General features: G+C 34.8%; 1 protein-coding gene across 1 annotated transcript; it reads right to left on the bottom strand.

Moving 5' to 3' along the window:
- Positions 1-3190: 3190 nt before the first annotated feature.
- Positions 3191-22084, bottom strand: macir (macrophage immunometabolism regulator). Its single transcript, XM_073829937.1, has 2 exons — positions 22012-22084; positions 3191-10321 (listed from the first exon to the last, which is right to left on the bottom strand). Exon 2 carries the CDS (start codon positions 10312-10314, stop codon positions 9682-9684), a length of 633 nt encoding a protein of 210 aa, XP_073686038.1. The 5' UTR covers positions 10315-10321; positions 22012-22084; the 3' UTR covers positions 3191-9681.
- Between the last annotated feature and the right edge of the window lie 1487 nt (positions 22085-23571).

Below are 23571 nucleotides of genomic sequence, written 5' to 3'. Positions count from 1 at the left end.
GAAAAACTATTGATTTAATTGAACAAAAGTGGAAATCATTTGCAAGACCTTTTGTCTCTTCATTTCAGTGATTCAGTTTGATTTCTTGACCCCTCCAGCAATGGATATTCAAACCAATAATTAAAATAGGTTTTGAATTAAATTAAATCGTTAACCTATTTTTAATTATACATACTTCTGTCATCCTGCAGACCTCTAGAAAGTTAGCTGAGGCCCTCTAGTGGACCCCAAGGACCCTCAAGGCTGACTTGAGTCTTTCTTAAAAACATCTGGGAAGGCGTTTGCACTTGGTTTCACAATATGAAGAGGCTAAATGTAAATAAGGCCATATTCCAGATCCTCAGTGCACTAACATAACTCACTTATTTATATTTATGCATTTGACAGATGCTTTTATCCTAAGTGACTTCGATCCAGTGGTGTATAAAGTACCTGAAAGCCATACTACAGTAAAAGTGCAGATATCTTACCAGAAAACGGCTTTGGTAGAAGTTGAAGTCACCATTTAGAACATTACTGGAGTAAAAGTCTTATGTAATATTTATTGTACTTAAGTACAAAAAGTATTTTTTTAAATTTTAAATGTACTCAACTATTGAAAGTAAAAGTACAAGTAAATGCAATTTTTTTCGCAATTGCGATTTTATGTCATACATTTCTGAGAAAAAACGTCTGAATTATCAGTTTATATTGCAATTCTGATATTATTTCTCACAATTGTGAGTTTATATCACCCAATTAAGAGAAAAAAGTCAGAATTGCGAGATACAAACTTGCATTTGTGAGGAAAATTATTTCTCACAATTGCCAGTTTATATCATCAGTTTCTGAGAAAAAAAAAACATAATTCTGAGTTTATATCTCGCAATTCTGACTTTATTTCTAGCAATTTCAAGTTTATATCACCCAATTCAGAGAAAAAAGTCAGAATTGAGTTTTTTATCATACAATTCTAGGAAAAAAAGCCAGAATTTCCTGAAAAGAAGTCAGAATTGCAAGATACAAACTCGCATTTGTGAGCAATTCTGACTTTTTATCTCAGAAAAAAAGTCTGAATTGCGAGATAAAGTTCACAACTGACTTATGAGTTTATAAACTTTGTGTTTGCTCACAAAAACTGTTGTGACGGAAATAAAGAGGTGAAAGAAAGAAAACTAAATTTCAATGCAAATGCAAAAATTTTTGAGGGAAAGTCAATATTTCTGTGAGCAAACACTTTCTAATTAGAATGCAATACTTTTGTGAGATTTTTTTTCTTACAGTTTTTCAAAATTAAGAAAAAAGTTTTTTTTCTCACAGTTGTGAGTTTACATCTCGCAATTCTGACTGAGATGCTGACTTCTGACTATTTTGTAGTAAGTAAGGAATATGCTTGGGGAAATGTATCGGAGTAAAAGTATACATTTTAATCAGGAAATGTAGTGGAGTAAAAGTAGGTTGAAAAATAAAAACTCAAGTAAAGTATACTCCCAAAAATAAAGTATTATTACTTTGTTACATTACACCACTGCTTAGATCTTCATGTTTCATTTGACAATCATTTCCTGGCAACACAATGCAAAAAACACACAATGCAAAGAACAGTGTTTTATTAATATCAAATGAAACTCAAACGTCAACAAAAACAAGAGTTAAACTTTGACACTGCAGAGGGTAAAAGAACATTTTAAGCATTAAAAATGTTGAGAATAGAAGATAACATAACAATATTACATGTGCATTCAAGTATTCTAAGACAAACTAAGACATGCCTTCTGAATAAATCATGTTCTGTCTTACTGAAGGCACTGCAGCCAGTAGTGGTTTCTAATGCATTTTTATTCATTATAAGAGATTAAAATCTACATGTACTGAAATCAATTAGTTTGCATCCCTCTAGGCAGGAGCACTTTTTAAATTATTACTATTATTATTATTATTACATTTTTGATGAGAATACAACAGTTTAACTTTTCAGTGCGTGACAGGTCTTCAAGCTTAAGACCCTTATTGGCTCTGAAATATCACAGAGGGTGTATGAATAGATTTCTTGGATAGAATTTCACTATTTCAAAAAAAAAGAATTCAAATTAAAAATAACAAATTAAAATAGAGCTGCAAGCAGCAATTAAGGGGCCAAGCACACTAGAGGCAAAATGAGGAGCTAAGCATGGCATTGAGCACCAGACCAAGTGCAACAATGAGTAAAGGAAGCCATTTTAAGATTATTTTTCTGTCATTTTGACTAAAATAATGTTGAACCCCTAGTAATATGATTTAATGGCTTATCACCAACAGGTGGTGCTGTTATCAAACCGATGTGGTGTGTTTAGTGTTTAAGTTTGGAGTCATTATGTCAAAGCTTTGCAGAGATAAAGCCTCAAATAAAGCCTAAAATTGTAACCTCATCTATCAACATGAAATCCATAACTTTTTGTCAGCACAGTCTGAAGATGATCTGATTTAATTTTGGTGAAAATCGGACGAATGGTCTAGGACGAGTTCGAAAAAGTACGTTTTCAACATAAATCAAATTGGCGGACAGGAAGTTTGGCCAATTATGTTATAATTGGTATCTGTGTTATTGGCATGACCCAAGGAATATTATATATATATATATATATATATATATATATATATTTATTTATATATATATATATATATATATATATATATATACACACACCACTTTCATTATAATAGGCCAATGCATTTAATAGTTATTAACATTTTTGGAAAATTCATAATTAATGATTAATGACTGTTACTCTTGACCAATAGGTGGCGCTGTTAACATTGATCTGGTGTGATCAGTGTGAGGTGACAATGGTACATAAAAAATGTGGTCCAAATATATCAAAGCATAGCAACGAAATCCATAACTTTTTGTCAGCATGGTCTGAAGATGATCCAAGTCCAGTTTGGTGAAAATCAGACCAACGGTCTAGGAGGAGTTTGAAAAAGTAGGTTTATTACAATAATCAAAATGGGGGACAGTAACTTCGGCCAATTTTGGCATAATTGGTATCAATGTTCTCAGCATGACCCAAGGAATATTTTGAGATCACTTTCATTACAATAATCCATGTTCATCAGAAGTTATTAACATTTTTTTTAAATTTCCACCAAACGTTTTAAGTACCGTTAGGGCATGGTGTCGAAGACACACTGAGTTTCATAATGATACGTTACTGCGTTCATAAAATGCAGCCCAAAATGGCTGACATGGAAAAATTGGATATGGATTGGATAAATTGGCAAAAATAGTTTAATCTATCAACATAAAATGTATAACTTTTTATCAGCACAGTCTGAGGATGATCTGACTCGATTTTGGTGAAAATTGGACAAATGGTCTAGGATGAGTTCGAAAAAGTAGGATTTTAGCATAAATCAATATGGCAGACAGGACATGTTGTCGGATGAGAAGGGAAAATTGGATATGGTTCGACTCGGCATGCTCCTCCTAACCAGACCAGTTTTGAGATTTTTGGTCGAACCATTGAGAAGTTAGAAACAAAAATAGCCATTTTTCATATCTCATGACCACTAGGTGGCACTGTGCCAAAACACTGCAGGTAGCCTCAGGTCATGCTTGTTATAACACACACCAAGTTTGGTCTCAATACGCCAAACTGTTGCAGAGATATAGCCTCACATCCATTTTTGTGTGCTTTTCGTAGAATTTATTGGCGTGTTATTCGAGAACAATTTGCCTAATCAATTTGAATTCCATAACTTTTTGTCAGCATGGTCTGAAGATGATCCGTGACAAATTCTGTGAAAATCTGATCAACGGAAAAAGTAGGTTTTCTACAATAATCAAAATGGCGGACAGTAAGTTCGGCCAATTTTGGCATAATTGGTATCAATGTTCTCATCATGACCCAAGGAATATTTTGAGATTACTTTCATTACAATAATCCATGTTCATCAGAAGTTATTAACATTTTAAAATTTTCCACCAAATATATCTGCAGGGCATGGTGCCGAAGACATACTGAGTTTCATAATGATACGTCAAGTTTGTAAAATACAGCATTTGATGACAAAAGTCAAAATGGCTGACGCGAAAATGGCTGACACGGGAAAATTGGATATGGTTCGACTCAGCATGCCCAGTTTTCAAATTTTTGGCCAAACCACTGAGAAGTTAGAAGCCAAAAGAGCCATTTTTCATAACTCCTGACCACTAGGTGGCACTGTGACAAAACACTGCAGGTAGCCTCAGGTCATGCTTATTATAACACACACCAAGTTTGGTCTCAATACGCCAAACCGTTGCAGAGATATAGCCTCACATCCATTTTTGCATGTTTTTCGTAGAATTTGTTGGTGCATTATTCAAGAATGTTTTTTTTGACTAATCAACTTGAATTCTATGACTTTGTCAGCATGGTCTAAAGATGATCCGAGTCAAATTTGGTGACAATCGGACCAACAGTCTAGGAGGAGTTTGAAAAAGTTCGTTTTCTGCAATAATCAAAATGGCGGACAGGACGTTCAGCCAATTTTGGCATAATTGGTATCAATCTTCTCAGCATGGCTCAAGGAATATTTTAAGATCAATTTCATTACAATAAGCCATGTTCATCAGAAGTTATTAGCATTTTTTTTTTAATTTTCACCAAACGTTTTAAGTACCGTCAGTGCACGTTATTCAAGAACGATTTGAGCCAATTTTGGTGAAAATCAGACAAACCGTCTAGGACGAGTTAAAAAAAAAGTCAGAAAATCAGAAAAAACTAAACCTTATGATTTTTAAATGTGCCTTATGGTTGAGAAGTTATGAGCATAAACATGAGTGAAAATTTGGACAAGTGGTGGCACTAGAGAGTTTGAGCTAGAGACTCCAAATTTGCTGTGGTTTATGTTGAGACTGTCCTCTATCAGTGTGCCAAATTTCACAACTTTCCCGCAAGCGGTTCTATGGGCTGCCATAGAAAAAAATAGAAGAATGTTAACAGATACAATAGGTTTCTTTGCACTTTTGGTGCTTGGCCCCTAATAAAAAAAAATCTATCCCTAAAAAAAACAGTTAATAGCATAGATACCCTGAAACACATGGAGAAGTAGAAACGCCTTACAGCTTTTTTAAAAATGTTTTTCTTAAATCTCGTATCAGTGAAAGAAAGTTTTGGTAGTCTGGACACGACTGGGTCAGACATAAAGTGAAGAATGACTGACTGCTGTCCAAAAGAGATGTAAATAGGAATCAGATTCAGTGAAGTACACTAGTACAGATTCATTGATGTTGGTGAACTGATCATTTCAATTATGAGTAGTAAAATCGCCTATTATTTTTAAATATAGTAAATAGACTGAAACAGGCTTGATCATTTTCACTTGATATTAGGCATTGTATATTCACTGCTGTGAAGATAAATAATAAATCACACTGTTCCAATAATGTCACTAATTCATTTTTTTTAACAGTGGTCCAATAGATTTATAGCACATAAACATGAACACTATGTAGTTAGGAAATCAAACTACAACAAAACTATTAATCAAACTATTAATGAAATAAAAAAAGAACTTTGTGAATACTGTAACATCACCAACACATCACAATTAATAAATATATCAAATGAATGAATCTAAGGTGCTTTTTAGAGCATATTCCACCGATGGTTAGATGAATGAATGAAACGCTCAAATAATACGGCAGTTCAACTAGATTAGATAGGTAGGTGTTAAACAACCTAGAAACAAAAACCACAAATGCAGTACGGGTGAAATCTAGTAATTCAGTTCAAAGCATTAATCTGAACTGAGGAGGAAGATTTAGAAGAAAAAAAGATGCACGAGGGGTTCAACTAAAGGGTTAGGAGAAAGAGTTTTGAAAAGATCCACGATTGACATGACAAAATAATATCTTCCATGATGATTAAGACATTAAAAAGCCACATGTTGTCAAAATTAAGAGACATAAGATCCCATAAACTGATACTAGTGCTTCTTGTGTAAAACCATGACAGATTGTCTGCTGTTCAAAATATATGAATCAAGTTCCCCCTGGACTTTGGTTTTTATAGCAATGTTATCTACTGTGTGCATTGTGAAGGGGAAAAGGCGTATTGACGGAACACAAACATTAATAAATGAAATGATCCGGTGAGTCTCGTGTAAAACATTGACTAGAGAAATGAAAAGGCCATTAATGGTTTCTCTATGCTTATGTTAAGTTTGGGTTCTCCAGAGATAAGCCTCTCTCGCACAAAGCCTATCAGAGTCTGTTTTTAACAACATCCGGATTGTGTAACAGTCGAGATCCTCACCTGACACAAGGTACTAAAGTTAGCAGAATAACACCAGCGGATGATCGGATGTGAAGGGAGAACGTAAGACTAAATGCAGTACAGCCAGACTCACACAACATTTCCAAAGGTCTAAGATCTTTTTGCACACACTCACAACTCACATATAACAGTAGGAATTAAGCGATTAAGCCACACCATTTATTGCTAATCTTGAAAAACTTCACTATGAATGTATCCCCCGTAACACACACTTTTACAATGATTTGTTGTGAATATAAAGGAATAGTAGTCATGTCATTATTTACTCACTCTCATGCCGTTTTTTCAAACTGAAAAAGGAGTGGAAAACATGTTGATTTAATGCAGTCCTTTTTATACAGTTTCAGGAGAAAATCTTTTTGCAATTATAGCCTCACATCCATTTTTGTGTGCTTTTCAAATAATTAGTTTGCGCCTTATACAAGACTAATCAACTTGAATTCCATCACTTTTTGCCAGCATGGTCTGAAGATACTCGACAGAGGAGTTCGACAAAGTAGGTTTTCTACAATAATCGAAATGGCGGGCAATCTATGGCATTCGGACAATTTTGGCAAAATTGCCATCAATGTTTTTGGCATGACCCGAGGAATATTTTGAGATCACTTTCATTACAATAAGCCATGTTCATCAGAAGTTATTAGCATTTTTTTAAATTTCCACCAAACGTTTTAAATACTGTCAGGGCATGGTGCCAAAGACACATACTGCGTTTCGTAACGATACGCCAATGCGGTTGTACAATATAGCATTTTATGACAAAATTCTAAATGGCTGATGCCCAAAATGGCTGACATGGGAAAACTCAATATGGTTCGACTCGGCATGCTCCTCCTAACAAGATCAGTTTTGAGATTTTTGGCCAAACCATTGAGAAGTTATAAGCAAAAATAGCAATTTTTCATATCTCCTGACCACTAGGTGGCACTGTGTCAAAACACTGCAGGTAGCCTCAGGTCATGCTTCTTATAACACACACCAAGTTTGGTCTCATTACGCCAAACTGTTGTGGAGATATAGCAATACATATATAGCCATATATCTATTCTATTAATTAAAATTTATATTAAAAAAAGCTCCAGGTTTGATATGCTTGTTTGCAGGGCTGCACAATTTAGCCATGTAGTTAGATTGTTTTATTGACCACATATCAATATGACAATATAACACACTATATTATTAATAAAAAAAGATTATATAAATGAAATATTATCCAAAAAAAAAATCTGTGTTACATTTCATATTTATGGCTGTCTTCGTTTCTTCACGAATGAGAATGCATCAAGCTTTTATTTTGGCAAAAAACTGGAGGTTATGCATGAAAACACTGGATCACGAGCTGATTGTGTGTAAATGAACACAGTGCCGAATTTCACTAAATGCAATGCATACATTTATTGAATTAAATTGCAGTCTTTTGCGATTTCTCATTTACACTACACTCTTAAAAATAAAGGTGCTTCACGATGCAATCGAAGAACCTTTTTTGTCTAAATGGTTCCTTAAAGAACCTTTAACCTCTGAAGAACCTTTCTGTTTCACCAAAGGTTTTTTGTGGCGAAAGAAGGTTCTTTAGATCATAAAAAGGTAAGAAAGAGATGGTTCTTTGTGCAACCAAAAACGGTTCTTCTATGGCATCGCTGTGAAGAACCTTTTAAAGCAGCTTTATTTTTAAGAGTGTAAGCCATGATTATTTTAGTCATACTGTACAACAATAATTTCTGGTTTTGCATTATTGTAAGGGATAGGTTTAGGGTTGGGGTAGGTGTAGACTAATTTAAACTAATTTATTTTTAGTTTCCGGCTGCAGCTGTATGAACCAAATTTTATTCACCGCAGTTCTGACTTGAAATGAGTGATGTTTTATTAACAAACGCGAATGTGATGTAAAAACGCAATCGCAAGCATGCCGCTTTAGCTTGTTTTTCAATCTCCCATCTTTCAGCTCTTTCATCAAGACTTGTTTTTCACGGGATTCGTACCCAAGGATTCTGCGTCCTAAATCCAATTCCGTGCCGGCTGAGCAACAAAGCAAACTTTTTACATCCGGAAAGCGAAACATATGGAGCTTGTAATCATAACTGTGTACAAAAATGATTACAAGTGCTGCCTTTTTTACCGCCTCTAGTGTTCATTTCAGTTGGAAACTGCAGTTACCTGTGAAAAAGTGACAAAGTTCCCACAGGTACGGTTTCGCCATGTACACAAAGCTATGGCTTCAGCAGACTTTGGACCAAATTTACTAACAGTTTGCGCCAATGCTCTCTTTTGGCGATAAAAACTACTATTAGGATTTTGTGGCTGTCCTTACTGCATATGCATTTGCTTTTCAGATGCAACATTTATGAGAGGAGAGTATTTAAATAAACATGATTCACTAAGGTTTGCGATAAGCAATAATCAAACCCCAAACAAAAGCTTAAGCCATTTTGAGCTGCTCTTGGTAGACTGCATTGGTCATTATGAAAATGAGCTGTGTCTGTGTTCTTTAATGTGCTTGTTGTCATTAGATCAACTGCAGAACTTTCCACTCCCATCTGCGCTTTTATGGGATTACACTCTTAAAAATAAAGGTGCTTCACGATGTCATAGAAGAACCTTTTTTGTTTAAATGGTTCCATAAAGAACCTTTAACATCTGAAGAACCTTTCTGTTTCACAAAAGGTTCTTTGTGGCGAAAGAAGGTTCTTCAGATCATAAAAAGATCACAGAAAGAGAAGAACCTTGACTGAATGGTTCTTTGTGGAACAAAAAATGGTTCTTCTATGGCATTTCAGTGAAGAACCTTTTAAAGCACCTTTATTTACCTCTCATGCAATCTTTGTATGAAAAGAGCTCCTTTGTGTTCAGTCCGAAACAACATGAGGGTGAGTAGAGAATGAAAGAATCTGTCTTTTTGAATAACCTACTCCTGTAGTTTACCCCTAACTGGGCGTCATGGTGCTGCTTCATCACACCTCTGGTTAACAAACAAGATTAGTGTACTATGGATGCCTTAAGCCCAAAGTATACTTTGCTTTAGTATGCGTACGCTAGCATATGCGTATAGTCAAATGTGCATTTGAAGGTAGTGTAACACATGCACTCTAGAAAGCTTCATCTTTGTCCAGTGTCTGCTGTGTTTTACTGTTGGAAGTAGTTATAACCGATGGGTTTGTTGTTGTTCCGTCTCTTTAGTCTGTTTTCTACTGTGAAACAATGGCCTGGGCAAGTGCTGCCACCTTGTGGAACAACTGATTAGTGCAAAACAAATTCACGGAGCGTAGTGCGTGTAAAAACCAAGTATACTTTGGGCTTCAGTGGGGAACTATCTATAATCAGAGTGGTAAAAATCAAGGCCCTACATCACAGCCAGACAACTGTGGGCGGGTGAACGTTGAAATGGCGGGTTTGTGAGAGCTCATGTCTTGTTGCGGGTGAACACGCGCTCGCCCCGCAAATTGAGATGCTGTAGCTGGTACTGCAGCACTTCAGTGTCCGCCGGCTCCCTGAGGCTCATCTTGTCCAGGTTGAGGTAGTCCAGGGACTTGGAGTACACCCGCTTGCCCTTCAACAGGCAGAGGGGCAGGGGCCCGTGTAAAGCCTTGCTGGGCTCCCCGCTCACCATGGATTTCAAGCAGCCGTCGCCTGAGCTGGGCATGCGCCGCCTCCTGCGTCCGTTGATGGCTGGGATGTCGTACGGTTGGTAGTAACGGCTTTTGGTTTTGTAAATCCGCGAGGCTCGGTGCAGGCTTAAATCCACAGGCTTTTTGATGGGGCTGGGCAAGGCCTCTGTGTTGCTGTTGTCAGGACTAGACCACTTATGGGCTAATTTGAGCAGCTCCTCACCAGTGGTGAAGCCCACTAGATAGTTGGAGTTCATGTGGAGGATTTGGTATCCTGAGACAGTACTTTTAATGGGGGAGCAGGGAGTGCTGGAGCATCTGGGTTTGTCGGCTTCTGGCTTCAGGGTGCTCTTGACCTCAGCGGCAGGCAGAACGGATATGGGCGCCCTGGACACTCCACTGGCATCCATTTCCATCTTTAATGACATGACCTGGCTGAAACACACAGGAAGTTATGTAGGGAATTAATTAAACTAGATTTAAAAAGGTTAGTCAAGACAAAGTTGGCTTGAGAAAGCCTAATCAGAAAGTTTGAAAAAGTTTTAAAACACGTTAAAGGTTTTAAAGCATGTTGCTAGCGTGTGCAAGTAGTTAACATTATTAACACATCACTAACGTGTTTCTGGCATGATTGGCAAGACAAAATGTTACTAGCGTGTAGCTAGCATGATTAGAATGTTGCTACCATGATGTTAGCATTACTAGCATGATTAACAAGATATTAGCATGTTGCTAGTATTTTTTAACAGCAGTTGTTAACATGTTTCTAGCATGATTATCATGTTAACATGTTTTTAACATGATTAGCATGTTGCTAGCATGATTAACATGTTGCTAGCATGTTTCTAGCCTGATTAGCATGTTTCTAACATGATTAGCATGCTACTAGCATGTTGCTAGCGTGTGCAAGTAGTTAACATTATTAACACATCGCTAACGTGTTACTGGCATGATTGGCAAGACAAAATGTTACTAGCGTGTAGCTAGCATGATTAGAATGTTGCTACCATGATGTTAGCATTACTAGCATGATTAACAAGTTATTAGCATGTTGCTAGTATTTTTAACAGCAGTTGTTAACATGTTTCTAGCATGATTATCATGTTAACATGTTTTTAGCATGATTAGCATGTTGCTAGCATGATTAACATGTTGCTAGCATGTGTCTAGCATGATTAGCATGTTTTTAGCATGTTTCTAACATGATTAACATGCTACTAGCAAGTTGCTAGTATGTGCATGTTGTTAACATCATTAACATGCTAATGTTAGCATTACTAACATGATTAACCATTTATTAGCATGTTGCTAGCATTTTTAACAACAGTTATTAACATGTTTCTAGCATTATTATCATGTTAACATGTTTTTAGTATGATTAGCATATTGCTAGCATGTTGCTAGCATGATTAGCATGTTGTTAGCATGTTTCTAACATGATTAGCATGCTACTAGCATGTTGCTAGCATGTGCATGTTGTTAACTTCAACACGCTAATGTTAGCATTACTAACATGATTAACAATTTATTAGCATGTTGCTAGCATTTTTTAACAACAGTTGTTAACATGTTTCTAGCATTATTATCATGTTAACATATTTTTAACATGTTGCTAGCATTTTTCTAACATGATTAGCATGTTGCTAGCATGTTTCTAACATGATTACCATGCTACTACCACGTTGTTTACATGTTGTTAGCATCATTAACATGTTGCTAACATGTTTCTAGCATGATTAGAAAGACACTCATGTTTCTAGCATGATAAGCATTTAACTAACATGTAGCTAGCATGATTAGAATGTTGCTAGCATGATGTTAGCATTACTAGCATGATTTTTAAACATGATTAGCATTTTGTTAACATGTTTCTAGCATGATTATCATGTTAATATGATTTTAGCATGATTAACATGTTGCTAGCATGTGCATGTTGTTAACATCATTAACATGTTGCTAACGTGTTTCTAGCATGATTAGCAAGAGAGCATGTTACTAGATTGTAGCCAACATGATTAGATGTTAGCATTACTAGCATGATTAACAAGTTACTAGCATATTGCTAGATTTTTTTAACATGATTACCATGCTGTTAACATGTTTCTAGCATGATTATCATGTTAACATGATTTTAGCATGATTATCATGTTTCTAGCATGATTAGCATGTTGTTAGCATGTTTCTAACATGATTATCATGCTACTAGCACGTTGCTAGCATGTTGTTAGCATTATTAACATGTTGCTAATGTGTTTCTAGCATGATTAGAAAGACACTCGTGTTTCTAGCATGATTAGCATGTTAGTAACGTGTAGCTAGCATGATTAGAATGTTGCTAACATGATGTTAGCATTACTAGCATGATAAGCAAGTTACTAGCATGTTGTTAACATTTGTATAGCATGATTAACATGTTAACATGTTTTTAACATGATTAGCATTTTGTTAACATGTTTCTAGCATGAATAACCAGTTATTAGCATGTTACTAGCATGATTAGCATTTCATTAGCATGTTTCTAACATGATTAGCATGTTACTAATGTGATTTAAATATTGGTTGGGTTTGTTCAAACAAGAGTATGCAATTCTCAAAAAATGTATTTTACTAGCGTGTAGCCAGCATGATTAGCAAGTTACTAGCATGTTGCTAGCATGTTTCTAGCATTGTTAAACATGTTGTTAACATGTTTCTAGCCTGATTAACATGTTGTTAGCATGTTTCTAGCACGATTAGCATGTTGTCAGCATATTTAAACATGATGAGCATGTTTCTAACATGATTAGCATGTTACTAACGTGTTGTTAGCATGATTAGCATTTTGATAGCATGTTACTAATGTGATTTAAATATTGGTAATATTTTAAACTCTCAAAAATATATTCTGGAAAATAAGATCAGATGTCACAGCTGAAAAGTCTGTTTCCTGTAAATCTCTTACATTTAAGGATGGAAATACAGGAATCATAATATATTAGCTAGGAATCTTCCTAATATGACTATTAAACATCAATGGCTAAGCACTGCAAGTAAATACACATTTATTCCACACAATTGCTATGATCTACTATTTATGAATTATAAAAAAAATTACTTTATGGTAGAGGTCGACCGATATATCGGGCCGATATTTCCCATTGTTTAATAGATGGGCATCGGCCGATATCCGTGTTTAGTAGCGCCGATTTAAAGTCAGGCACGTCTGCGGGCAGCCCCGTGTTATTGGTGCGGTAAAATGCGCTGCTGTGAAGGACCCCAAGCCAAAACTTTTGTAAGATTCAATAACAGTTGTGAGAGATAAATGTAAGGCTTAAATTGTGTCCTATGGCCATATATTTACTACATATTACTAGTAAACTAGGAAGTGTTGCTTTCACGTATGAAAGAAAAGCATAGAACTGTTGGGAACTGGCATAACGCTACAGCTAGTTAAAGGTTTGCTTGCAGTTAAGTTGAAGGACTGTAGTCAAAAACAATCAGCAGTTTGTTTGCTAACATATGTCAGTAAACGTTATTTTTCCAGCATGGATTTGGCTTAAAAGCACGAGTGATTAAGTCTATATAAGTGTGCAGCGATGTGAAGATCAGCTGTTAAAATGAACCATCCATTCATCATATCATCATACAAAACTAAGAATTAGAATAATAGTAATAGGAAGATCATGTGCGGTTAGATAAATCTGAGAAAAAATATAGGTGCAGGTGGGTGGCAGATTACACTATTGCCTGATTTTGCTTTATTTCGTTGTCAAAAATAAGATTTTGCTCTCTTTTGTCATCAAAGGTAGTCTGAAACAAGTCATAACTGAGCCGCTGTGCATCTCCATTTAAACACAGCGGTGTTTCGTTTATGAATGAACGTGCGTTTTTAAACAAATCTAGTGAAATTATTCAATTTCCCGTTCATAAAGAGAGTCATTTGCTTTATTCAGGAATGAATCAGCTGCTCGAACGAATCAAATGAAAGATAAGATTCAGTATTTAAATCAGTGTCTTGCTGCCATCTGCTGGCAGGTCCTCTCAGTTATATAAATCATTTAAAATGTCTGTATTCAAAATTTTATTTAAAATAATAAAATTTAACATTAATCTCAGTTCTTAAACTTTTATGTAAATGATTAACGGTTTTTATATGATCTGTTTTATATATTTAATACTTGGTCAGTTCGATTTGTTTGGTTAACTTTGGTGAAATCTTTTATAATAATACTGTGCAGTGCACAAAATCAAGATCCGAAAGATGGTTCATTGTGTTCATTGTTCATGATGTTAAGTTTAGAAATGATGTGCATTCACTTATTATTAGTGTGACATTTTAGCATGCAAATAAAGGGAAGAACTTCAAGATATCGGCCCTAAAAATCGGCAGCATATCGGCCATCGGCTGACCCTGACCTCTAAACATCGGCTAAAGAAAAACCCATATCGGTCGACCTCTACTAGCAATAGTAAAGCATAGACATTTCAAAATAAGAGTCTCAGTGTATTTCAGGCTTGTTTATAAGTAAAAGTCCCACATTATGCATAAAGTTAAATTTTCATTGGTTTATTGGTTGTTATTGGTATTTCTGGCATTTAATTCAATGTAAACTCTAGCATCTTCTGTATGAGCTGTCTGTTGCATGAAGGAAGGGCTAAGATTATTATTTAATGCATATTTAACAATATTTAGTCAGCACAATATACCAGCCTATAAATATTAAAAAACCTAGTGTACAGTTTGTATTCTAATGATTAAATTAAATAATTTTGCTTGTAAATGTCTTCTTGTATTCCTTTATTAGGAAAAAACACAATATGTGATCAATTTTAAATGTGCCCCTGTTTTAATGCAGTCAAGTCTTATAGAGCAAACCGAGTTAAAATGAACATTTGCAAATGTCTATGTGAATCCACTTTGAAACTGACTGCGACTGTCACTGGCAGATGCTGACAAATTACAAATCGTTGCCAAATAATGTTTTAGATAAAACTGCACAGTTAAGGCTGGAATTATTTATTAATTTCCAAGGTAATTTTCTCAAATTATAAGTGGTTGCATCTGTCCTCTTATTTAATAGCAGTAGAACGTGCACTGAGATGAAATCTATAGACGGCAGAAAAAGGGTTAAGAGGGTCAACTGAACTTCATGGAGAATGGATCTTAATGTTAAAACACTGAAGAGTAATTCCAAATGCTGACTGTCATTTTGACAGATAAAATAACAAGAAAGAAAACCATTTAGGAGGCATCCAATAGAACTCGAATCCCGCACTTGGATTACACTCTGACACCCTCGAAAGGTGTTGAGCCTCAGCCGCTGGTTAGTGACGATGGAGCATTTCTACTGCTGATGATGTGAAAGATGTCTAACAAGATTCTGGCAACCATTAAGATCTGACAAATCTGAAGGGGACCTTCAGTCTCTGCAGACATCAATGCATGAGTTTGCAAAAAATATCAATTTTTAATTATTTTATGCAAATTTAATATCTATTTAACAGTAGGGTCATTCCATGTCAAATCAATCAAATTTCAAAAACTTCCCTGGCTGAAATTTTAGCTTTTGCTGATATTTATTCTGAGAAAAGATAGACATGTATAGTGATGAAAGCCTAAATATTAAATGTCATGGATGAGTATTTAGTGAGTAATCCACGATTTTGCAGAGGGAGGTCAAAATGGCAATTTTCAACCTTAGATTTAGACTCAAGTTACAGGGGGGTAAAAAACGACTTCAGAAAGATAACAGCATCATTGTCTTATTTTTGCACAGAGATTGGTAGTTATATTAGTAAAATATGTTAACTTTAGCAATCTTTCTTGCATTATGTGCCAGTGGTGACCATTCAAAAATGGGGAAATGGCACTTTTCAAGTTTTTTTTTTTTTTTTTTTTTGATAGAGGGAAACAAGATACAATTATTAATTTCAACATGATTTCTTCTTTAGACATTGTTCTTTAAATAAAATATGTATCAGCTGTATACAAAGTGACCAACATTTGGATTTTGACCACTGAAAATGGGTAACATTTAACAATCTGAATATGGAGCCTCATTGAGATCCTCATATGAACACAAGAAAAGTTTATTAACAACTAGAAACTAAAATCATTTTGCAATATCTTTAATACTTCTTGAGTTATAGGCACGCAAACTTTGGAAAAAAAGAGTATTTGTGGCACTCAGACTGGTGTGTTCAATGCACTGGTCTTGACATAAAGAAACGAGATACATCTCCAGTTTTAACATTATTTGTTCTTCAGACATTCCTCTTTAAAATAAAAGTATCATCATATTTTTTCAAACTTACCCACATTTGTTTTTTGACCACTGAATATGTGTACATTTTAATGATTTACTCCTGGAGCCATTTTGAAGTTCCAATATCTCTAGAACCAAATCTCATTGGGCATTAAAAATACAGATGCCAAAAGGAAAGTTTATTAAGACCCAATATCTAAAAGGGCATTAAAATATCTTTAATACTTCTTGAGTTATAGGCATGCAAACTTTGGAGAAAAACTCAAAAAGTGCTGTTTCCCCATTTCTGAATGGACACCATTGGCATAAAATAAGATAATGATGCTTCCATCTTTATGAAGTCCTTTTTACCCTCCTGTAACTTGACTCTGAATCCTAAATTGACCAAAATAGTAGATAAATGTCTATCTCTCTTCTGAATAAATATTAGCAAAATCAAAAATTTGAGCCAGTGACCTCTGGTTGAGTTGACATGGAATGACCCAGAATCAATTGTTATAATATGATATGTTTGTGTAGTATAATATGGAAGAACAAGGGCACATTTAATAATAAGCAAATATAAAGTAGATTCAAGGCCTTCAAGTGTCAACTTATTCTTTATACACATCTTTATACTCTTTCATAATACAGAAATATGCTTTGTAAGGTATGCAGGTACAAATTTTTATTTGCCTTTATTTTTGTTTGTTTGTTGTTATCTGATTTTTTTGTATTATTTGATTCTTGGTATTTTAAAACAGCATTTTGTATTGCATTTAAAAACAGCACTGCCTGAATAATGCTTTTGGTAATATTCAATATTTGTCAAGTGGGTAAAAAAACAGCATAATAGTGTAATGTCCTCTTTTTGTTTGACATGAGTGAATGAATAAAGCAAATTTAAGATCATATTTTACACACGTATGAATCATCAGTACATTAAGTCATGAATCACACAATCATGTGCCCATTTGAAATGACTATGCCAACACTGAATAGCATTTAAGTGCTATTTATACCTGATTTTATTGCCAAGATCAGTGCATTAGAATAAAACAAATACCTTCTGTCATCTGTAAGACAGTGTGCACAAATATTTTTGTAATTTTTAGAAAGAAAGAAAGCTACCGAGCTTGTAGCACACCATTCTGGGTTCAGTTTACACTGCGAAAAAATGCTTTTCTTACTTAGATTGTTTGTCTTGTTTCCAGCCAAAATATCTAAAAATTCTTAAATCAAGAAGTTTCTTAGACAAGTAAAAATTATTGTCTTGTTTTCAGAAAAAACATGTCAAAATTAAGTGTGTTTTTGCTTCAAACAAGCTAAATAATCTGCCAATGGGGTAGGAAAAATGATCTTGTTTTCTGTTTGAAATAAGATTTTTTTTCTTATCCCACTAACAGATTGTTTTGCTTGTTCTAAGAAAAAATCACTTAATTTTGGCGTGTTTTTTCTGAAAACAAGACAATAATTTTTACTCGTCTAGAAAATCCATCTTGATTTTACAGGGTTCAACGCTAAGGATTTTTTCTACTGGCCCGATTTTTTCTATCGGGCCAGTGGTTCAGAATTTTACTTGCCCTGCCAAAATTTTTGCTATTAAAAAGTTAATAGTTATTTCTTAGCCACATATTTTAAATAATGTGTCAAAAGCCAAAAATAACTATACATGCACTTTTTATTCAGCATAACCTTTCTTTAAATACAATTGACAATTTAAAAAAATTATAACTGTGATGTAACTAAATTTATGCACAACAGTCTGTCCAGGTCGATGGTCCCAGATCAGCAGTTAACTATACATAAATGGAGGACTCCTATTAAAGGAATGTTGTTGCAAAGAAGAAAATTAAACAATATTAGTAAACAGAGTGTTATTAAGCAGAATTTATGTTAAAAATTTTATTGTGATGGATTGTTCCTGGTCTTGATCAGATCATCACAAATATTGTCTCTGTTCTAGAGCGATACTCTCAGAGCCCTTTCTGTCTGGGAGGGCCACCTTTCAACTACCTTCTGGCCATTGAAACGGTCCAACTCAGGCCCTTCAATGCTGATGAATAAGAGTTTGTGGAGTGAATCCACTGAGAGGTTGCTTCTCCAGTCATTTTTAATTTGCTTCATTGAACTGAAACCCCTATCACAAGAAAGAGGTAGTGCTAGTAAAATTTTGAATACAGAAGTATTTAGAAGAAACTGAAATTAATTACTGAATCTATCATTCATTTGATTCATTCGAACGCATTGTTCATTCAGGAATAAAGCAAGTGACTGTCTTTATGAATGGGAAATTGAATCATTTCACTAGATTCGTTTAAAAACGCACGTTCACTTATATAAACGAAACACCGCTGTGCGCAGAGCTGTTGCGCATCTACATTCAAACACAGCGCTTTGACTTGTTCCAGAATAATTTTTACGACGAAACAGAGCAAAATCAGGCATAGTGTTATTGTTAGACAATGTAAGTGACTTAATAATAACTACACTGTAAAAAAAAAAGCCGTAAAATTTACAGGAAAACCCTGGCAGCTGTGGTTACCAGAGTTTTACTGTAAAAAATACGGTAGCAATGTTTTACATTTTACGGTTTTCACTTAAATATACAGGTAAATACCGTAATTTCTGATTTTTTTTAATTGATATAATGGTGATGTACCAACCTTTTGAAGTACTGAAATCTGTTTTGTACCTTTGTAATACACTGATAAACACCAAAAGCAGGTGGTGATGACAACATCACATGATCAACCAAAGCCCATTACAAGGGGATTTTAAATAATAATATATATATAGAAGGTGCACAGTGTCATTCACACAAACACTAAACACCATCACGGTAACACACATAAAACTGATTTAAGGCAAAAAACATTAATTTAACAGCATTATATGTAACATATAACCCTAATGTACAAAACTGGCAAGAAAAATCTAAGAAGAAAAAGTTATTTCCACAAAAAACATCGAACAAAAAAAAATGAGAAACAGGGAATTCTGGGAATGTCAGTTTACGGTTATTCACTGTAAATTTTACCTTCTTTTTCACTTCAAAAAACGGTATACTGCCGTAAAATTACATGCAATGTCCAACACAGTTTTTTACCGTATATAGAAGGGGAACTTACCGTTAACCATATCACAGGTTTTTACCGTAGCATTTTTACAGTTTTTTACCGTTAAATTCACGGTCATTTTTTACAGTGTACTTGTTTATTTAACTGTTGTATTAAATCAATATCTCATTTACAAACTCCCACAAAAAAATATTAAAAGCTGTTACTCATCTTAGTTTGCGTTATCACAAAGCTGTATTATAATCAGTGACGTTCTCTATACTGCACGATCAATCTCTTATTTACACTCTCTCTACTTTTTGTTTATAGAAGGATTCGTGAGATATATCTGTGACACATTACTGTGCTTTGAACCCAGACACGTCTGCGTTTGGCTTTCCGGTGTATTTAGGACTTACACAACAGGTACAAAGCTGCGATCGTATTTATCTCCGCCATGGTTGATCGCGCCTTCTTGTTATTTGCGCGAGTGACGGGAAAAACATACCGCAAATAAACTAGAGCAAGTGACGCGATGCGCATATTCGGTGTGAACGCACCATTACGCCGGTTTCACACTGCACGCGTAAGCAGGACGTAAGCAGAGCGCATCCATTTTGCTTTCACACTGGCAGCTGAACTGCAGCTTGTGTACTGCAAATGAGTATCGTTCATTCGGTCACGCATTTCAGGTGTTCTCCGACAACTGTCTGTCATGTGCGTTGAATTGTGATACGGTGGTATGCTGTAGATTTAAGTAGCAAATGAGAAACGCTCAAATATTGAATATATTTTTAGACAAAGGTCTTAAAGGTCTTAATGATTATCAGTTTGGTTTAAGATAATTAAAGCAACAGTTTTTCAATAACGAAGAAAATGTGTAAAAGTGTGGCATTTGGGGTACAAATCGCCCCTGCTGTTGGGGCTAAAGGCACAGTAATTTACAAGATAAGTAATAGATGACTGATTTTCACATTTGTTAACATGACATGGCTAGATTCATATGGTATATGTCATATTTTTTATGGTGGTTGTCCAACTTTGAGATAATCACCACGTTTATAATGAAACCATTATATTTAAAAACATGTAAATATATTTAAAAAAAAAAAACAATAAAAATAATAATAATCTAATTATACTTTGAACTTTACATATATTCAAATGGAAAAAACTAGCAATGGATACATGCTGGATTTATGTAATATATTATTACCATTACTACTACTGTTATTATTATTACTTATTTATAATAACTCTTTCTTACATGTATTGGAAGATGGGGGAGTATTGTTATTCAACACATTGCATGTATGTCCATTTGTTTGTCATTTGGTTTGTTTGTTTGCTTGTTTATAAATTATATTGTCTTTTGTTATGTTTATTGTCAATAAATAAAAATAAATAAATAAATAAAAATAAATTAATTAAAAAAAAAATAAATAAATAAAAAAACATGTAATAAATATATTTATTTATTCTTGTATTTATCAAAACAAGCAGAAAATAGTACAAACTTTGCTAACGTGATTGTTTTGAATGAGTAGGCTAACTTAGACATTATTTACAAAAAAATACATTATTTTTGCTGGTGTGCCTTTTAAACCGTGATTGTGATGCATGATTTTATGGTGAAATAGTTATTTTTCGTGTTAATCAAGTCAGTTTTGATCAAGAACGATGCACTGTGGCTTTAAAGCCACAATTTCAAAAACAGACTCGGCGCCAAAATGATCGAGGCACTGACGCTTCTGCTCCTGTCTACTGTCCCGAGCGTCTCGCAGGCTGGCCCCGGGCCATCGGGCAGTCCTGTTGTCGAGACCTCTTTAAGAATGTTTAGATATTTTGGCTGGAAACAAGACAACAAATCTAAGTAAGAAAAGCATTTTTTGCACTGTATTTCCTCTTACCATCCATAAATCGGAAGGAAATCTCGATTAATCCTTAATAAAACGAATAGTACACTGCAAAAAATGCTTTTCAAACAGAAAACAAGATTATTTTGCTTACCTTACTGGCAGATTATTTTGCTTGTTTCAAGCAAAAATGCACTTAATTTTGACTTTTTTTTTCTGAAAACAAGACAATACTTTTCACTCATCTAGAAAATCCTTCTTGTTTTAAGAATTTTTAGATATTTTGGCTGGAAACAAGACAAAAAAATCTAAGCTAGAAAAGCATTTTTTGCAGTGTATGCATGCATTATTCAGTCATTAAATGAAAGGTCCTTCGCTTTCATTGGGCTCATACCGTACAGTGGTGGTTTGGACAGTGCAAAGCTGAGATGTAGCCACTATCCAATAGGGAAATGTGTTTCATGCCATACATTATCAAGGATAAACCCCGAGAAACCAGGCCAGTGCTCTACTGTAAATGAACCAAAGCTCACTGTAGCATTTTAGGAGAAACCAAATGCGAGATTTAACAATATAGACATAGAGGTAAATGTCAAACCATGAAAAAAAGACACTAAACGACAATTTTGAGAATTAATAAGAGCTCTGTGATGAATCATCCTGCTTTATCCTGTTTCTTCTGCCGCTGACGATGAAGATGATGCTCGACATTAAAGACTCAAATACTGTGCTGAGCACCATATGTACCATACTAACGCGTTTATCAACAGCTTCGTCGTCAAATCCGAGCAATATCAGATATACAGGAAAACAGACCACCGTCCTCCTTACACTGTCTTTATTGTGGGCTGTGTCACTGCCTCCATTTCGCGATTTACAACAGCGGCTCGGGGATTTCAGATTACAGCCGCGGGGTGCTCACCTACAACGCTCTATTTATTGCTGAGTGATCGTAATGTAATGAAGAAAAGGGTGTAAAATCAAACCTGTTCAGAAAGACTGCACACCTGGGCTTGAGAGAACCATAGACGTGATCCCTGTCAGAGTAGAGCAGCTCCCAGCGTCTGCTGTCGACACCAGTCACGTGACACGAGCCACTGATGCTTCAGGATCCAGTCACGTGATCTCACAAGAGTCGGATGTTCTTATATAAAGAAGAGCTTCTCAAACTGAGGGCCGGGGCCCAGCAGGGGGACTCAGCACATTTCCAAGGGGGCTACAAGACGATTTTTTTTAAGGTGAGACACTGCAGGTGAATAGGGTAAAAAAATAACGTGAACGTGATCAATTGATTACTTTGATAATTGCAAAAAAAAAAAAATTATATTAGACGTTTTCTAAAATGTTAGGTTTGAATATGCAACTGAGCATTATTTATTGAAATATGCACTAGTTTGTATACATTTCTTGTATAAAAATCTAAACACTGGATGAAGTCAGTTTCAAAATTCTTGTTTAATTTAATATTAGAGTCAAATGTTTTTACAGAGGGGATTTTGGGTAGGCCTATCTCATTTTTGTCACTCCATAATTTGGAAAAAAAAACATTTTTTTTACCATTTGGGGGGGGGGGGTTGATAAAATGTATAAAATCAAGCAAATTAAACATGAACATATATGAACATATTTATTTTATATTCCTCTGCAAAACCTTCAGGATATAGACAGGAATAAAAATGTAAAGTTTGGTGTTTGTAAGAGCTACTGAAGTGGAGATTTATGGCTCAGTGTAGGAGAAAAAACTCATTTTGAGAAAATGGCCTTTAAAAATATGTATTGTAACTGAAATCTGTTGTCACAAATATATAAAGTGCTATAAAAGAAACACTTAACAGTGTCTTTGGGGTGTTTTCTTTCCACTAGTTTGAAAAAACACTTCATGAAAAACCAAAAAGCCCGAAATCTCAAACTTGACAGGTGCATAAAAAACAGCATTTTTCACTCCATAATTCAGAAAAAAAAAACTTATTTTTTTACCGTTTTTGGAATAAAATGTATAAAATCAAGCTAATTGTATATGAACAAATCCCTCTGTAAAAACCTTCAGGATATCGACAGGAATAAAAATGTAAAGTTTGTGTGTGTAAGAGCTACTGAAGTGGAGATTTATGGCTCAGTGTAGGAGAAAAAACTCATTTTGAGAAAACAGCCTTTAAAAATACTTATTGTAATTGAAATTTATTGACACAAATACACTGCGTTCCAAATTATTATGCAAATTGGATGCAAGTTATAAACATTACATTTTTTTGTTTTTCAATTAAACTCATAGATGGTATTGTGTCTCAGGGCTCTTTGGCTCACTCAAATGAATCCCAGACACCTGTGATAATTAGTTTGCTAGATGAGCCCAATTAAAGGAAAAGTACTTCAGAAGGGTGTTCCACATTATTAAGCAGGCCACAGGTTTCAAGCAATATGGGAAAGAAAAAGGATCTCTCTGCTGCCAAAAAGCAACAAATAGTGCAATGCCTTGGACAAGGTATGAAAACATTAGTTCACGAAAACTTAAGCGTGAAGAGATTTGTGGCTGATTCCGAGCACAG

The sequence above is a fragment of the Garra rufa genome, chromosome 23 (genome assembly GCF_049309525.1).
Source record: "Garra rufa chromosome 23, GarRuf1.0, whole genome shotgun sequence".
Lineage (NCBI taxonomy): Eukaryota > Metazoa > Chordata > Actinopteri > Cypriniformes > Cyprinidae > Garra > Garra rufa.
The sequence above is the reverse complement of the archived record's forward strand: the minus strand, read 5'-3'. Positions and strand labels throughout refer to the sequence as shown.

Excerpts from the sequence above, each read along its gene's own strand:
- macir (XM_073829937.1), bottom strand. The coding sequence starts at position 10,314 with ATGTCATTAAAGATGGAAATGGATGCCAGTGGAGTGTCCAGGGCGCCC.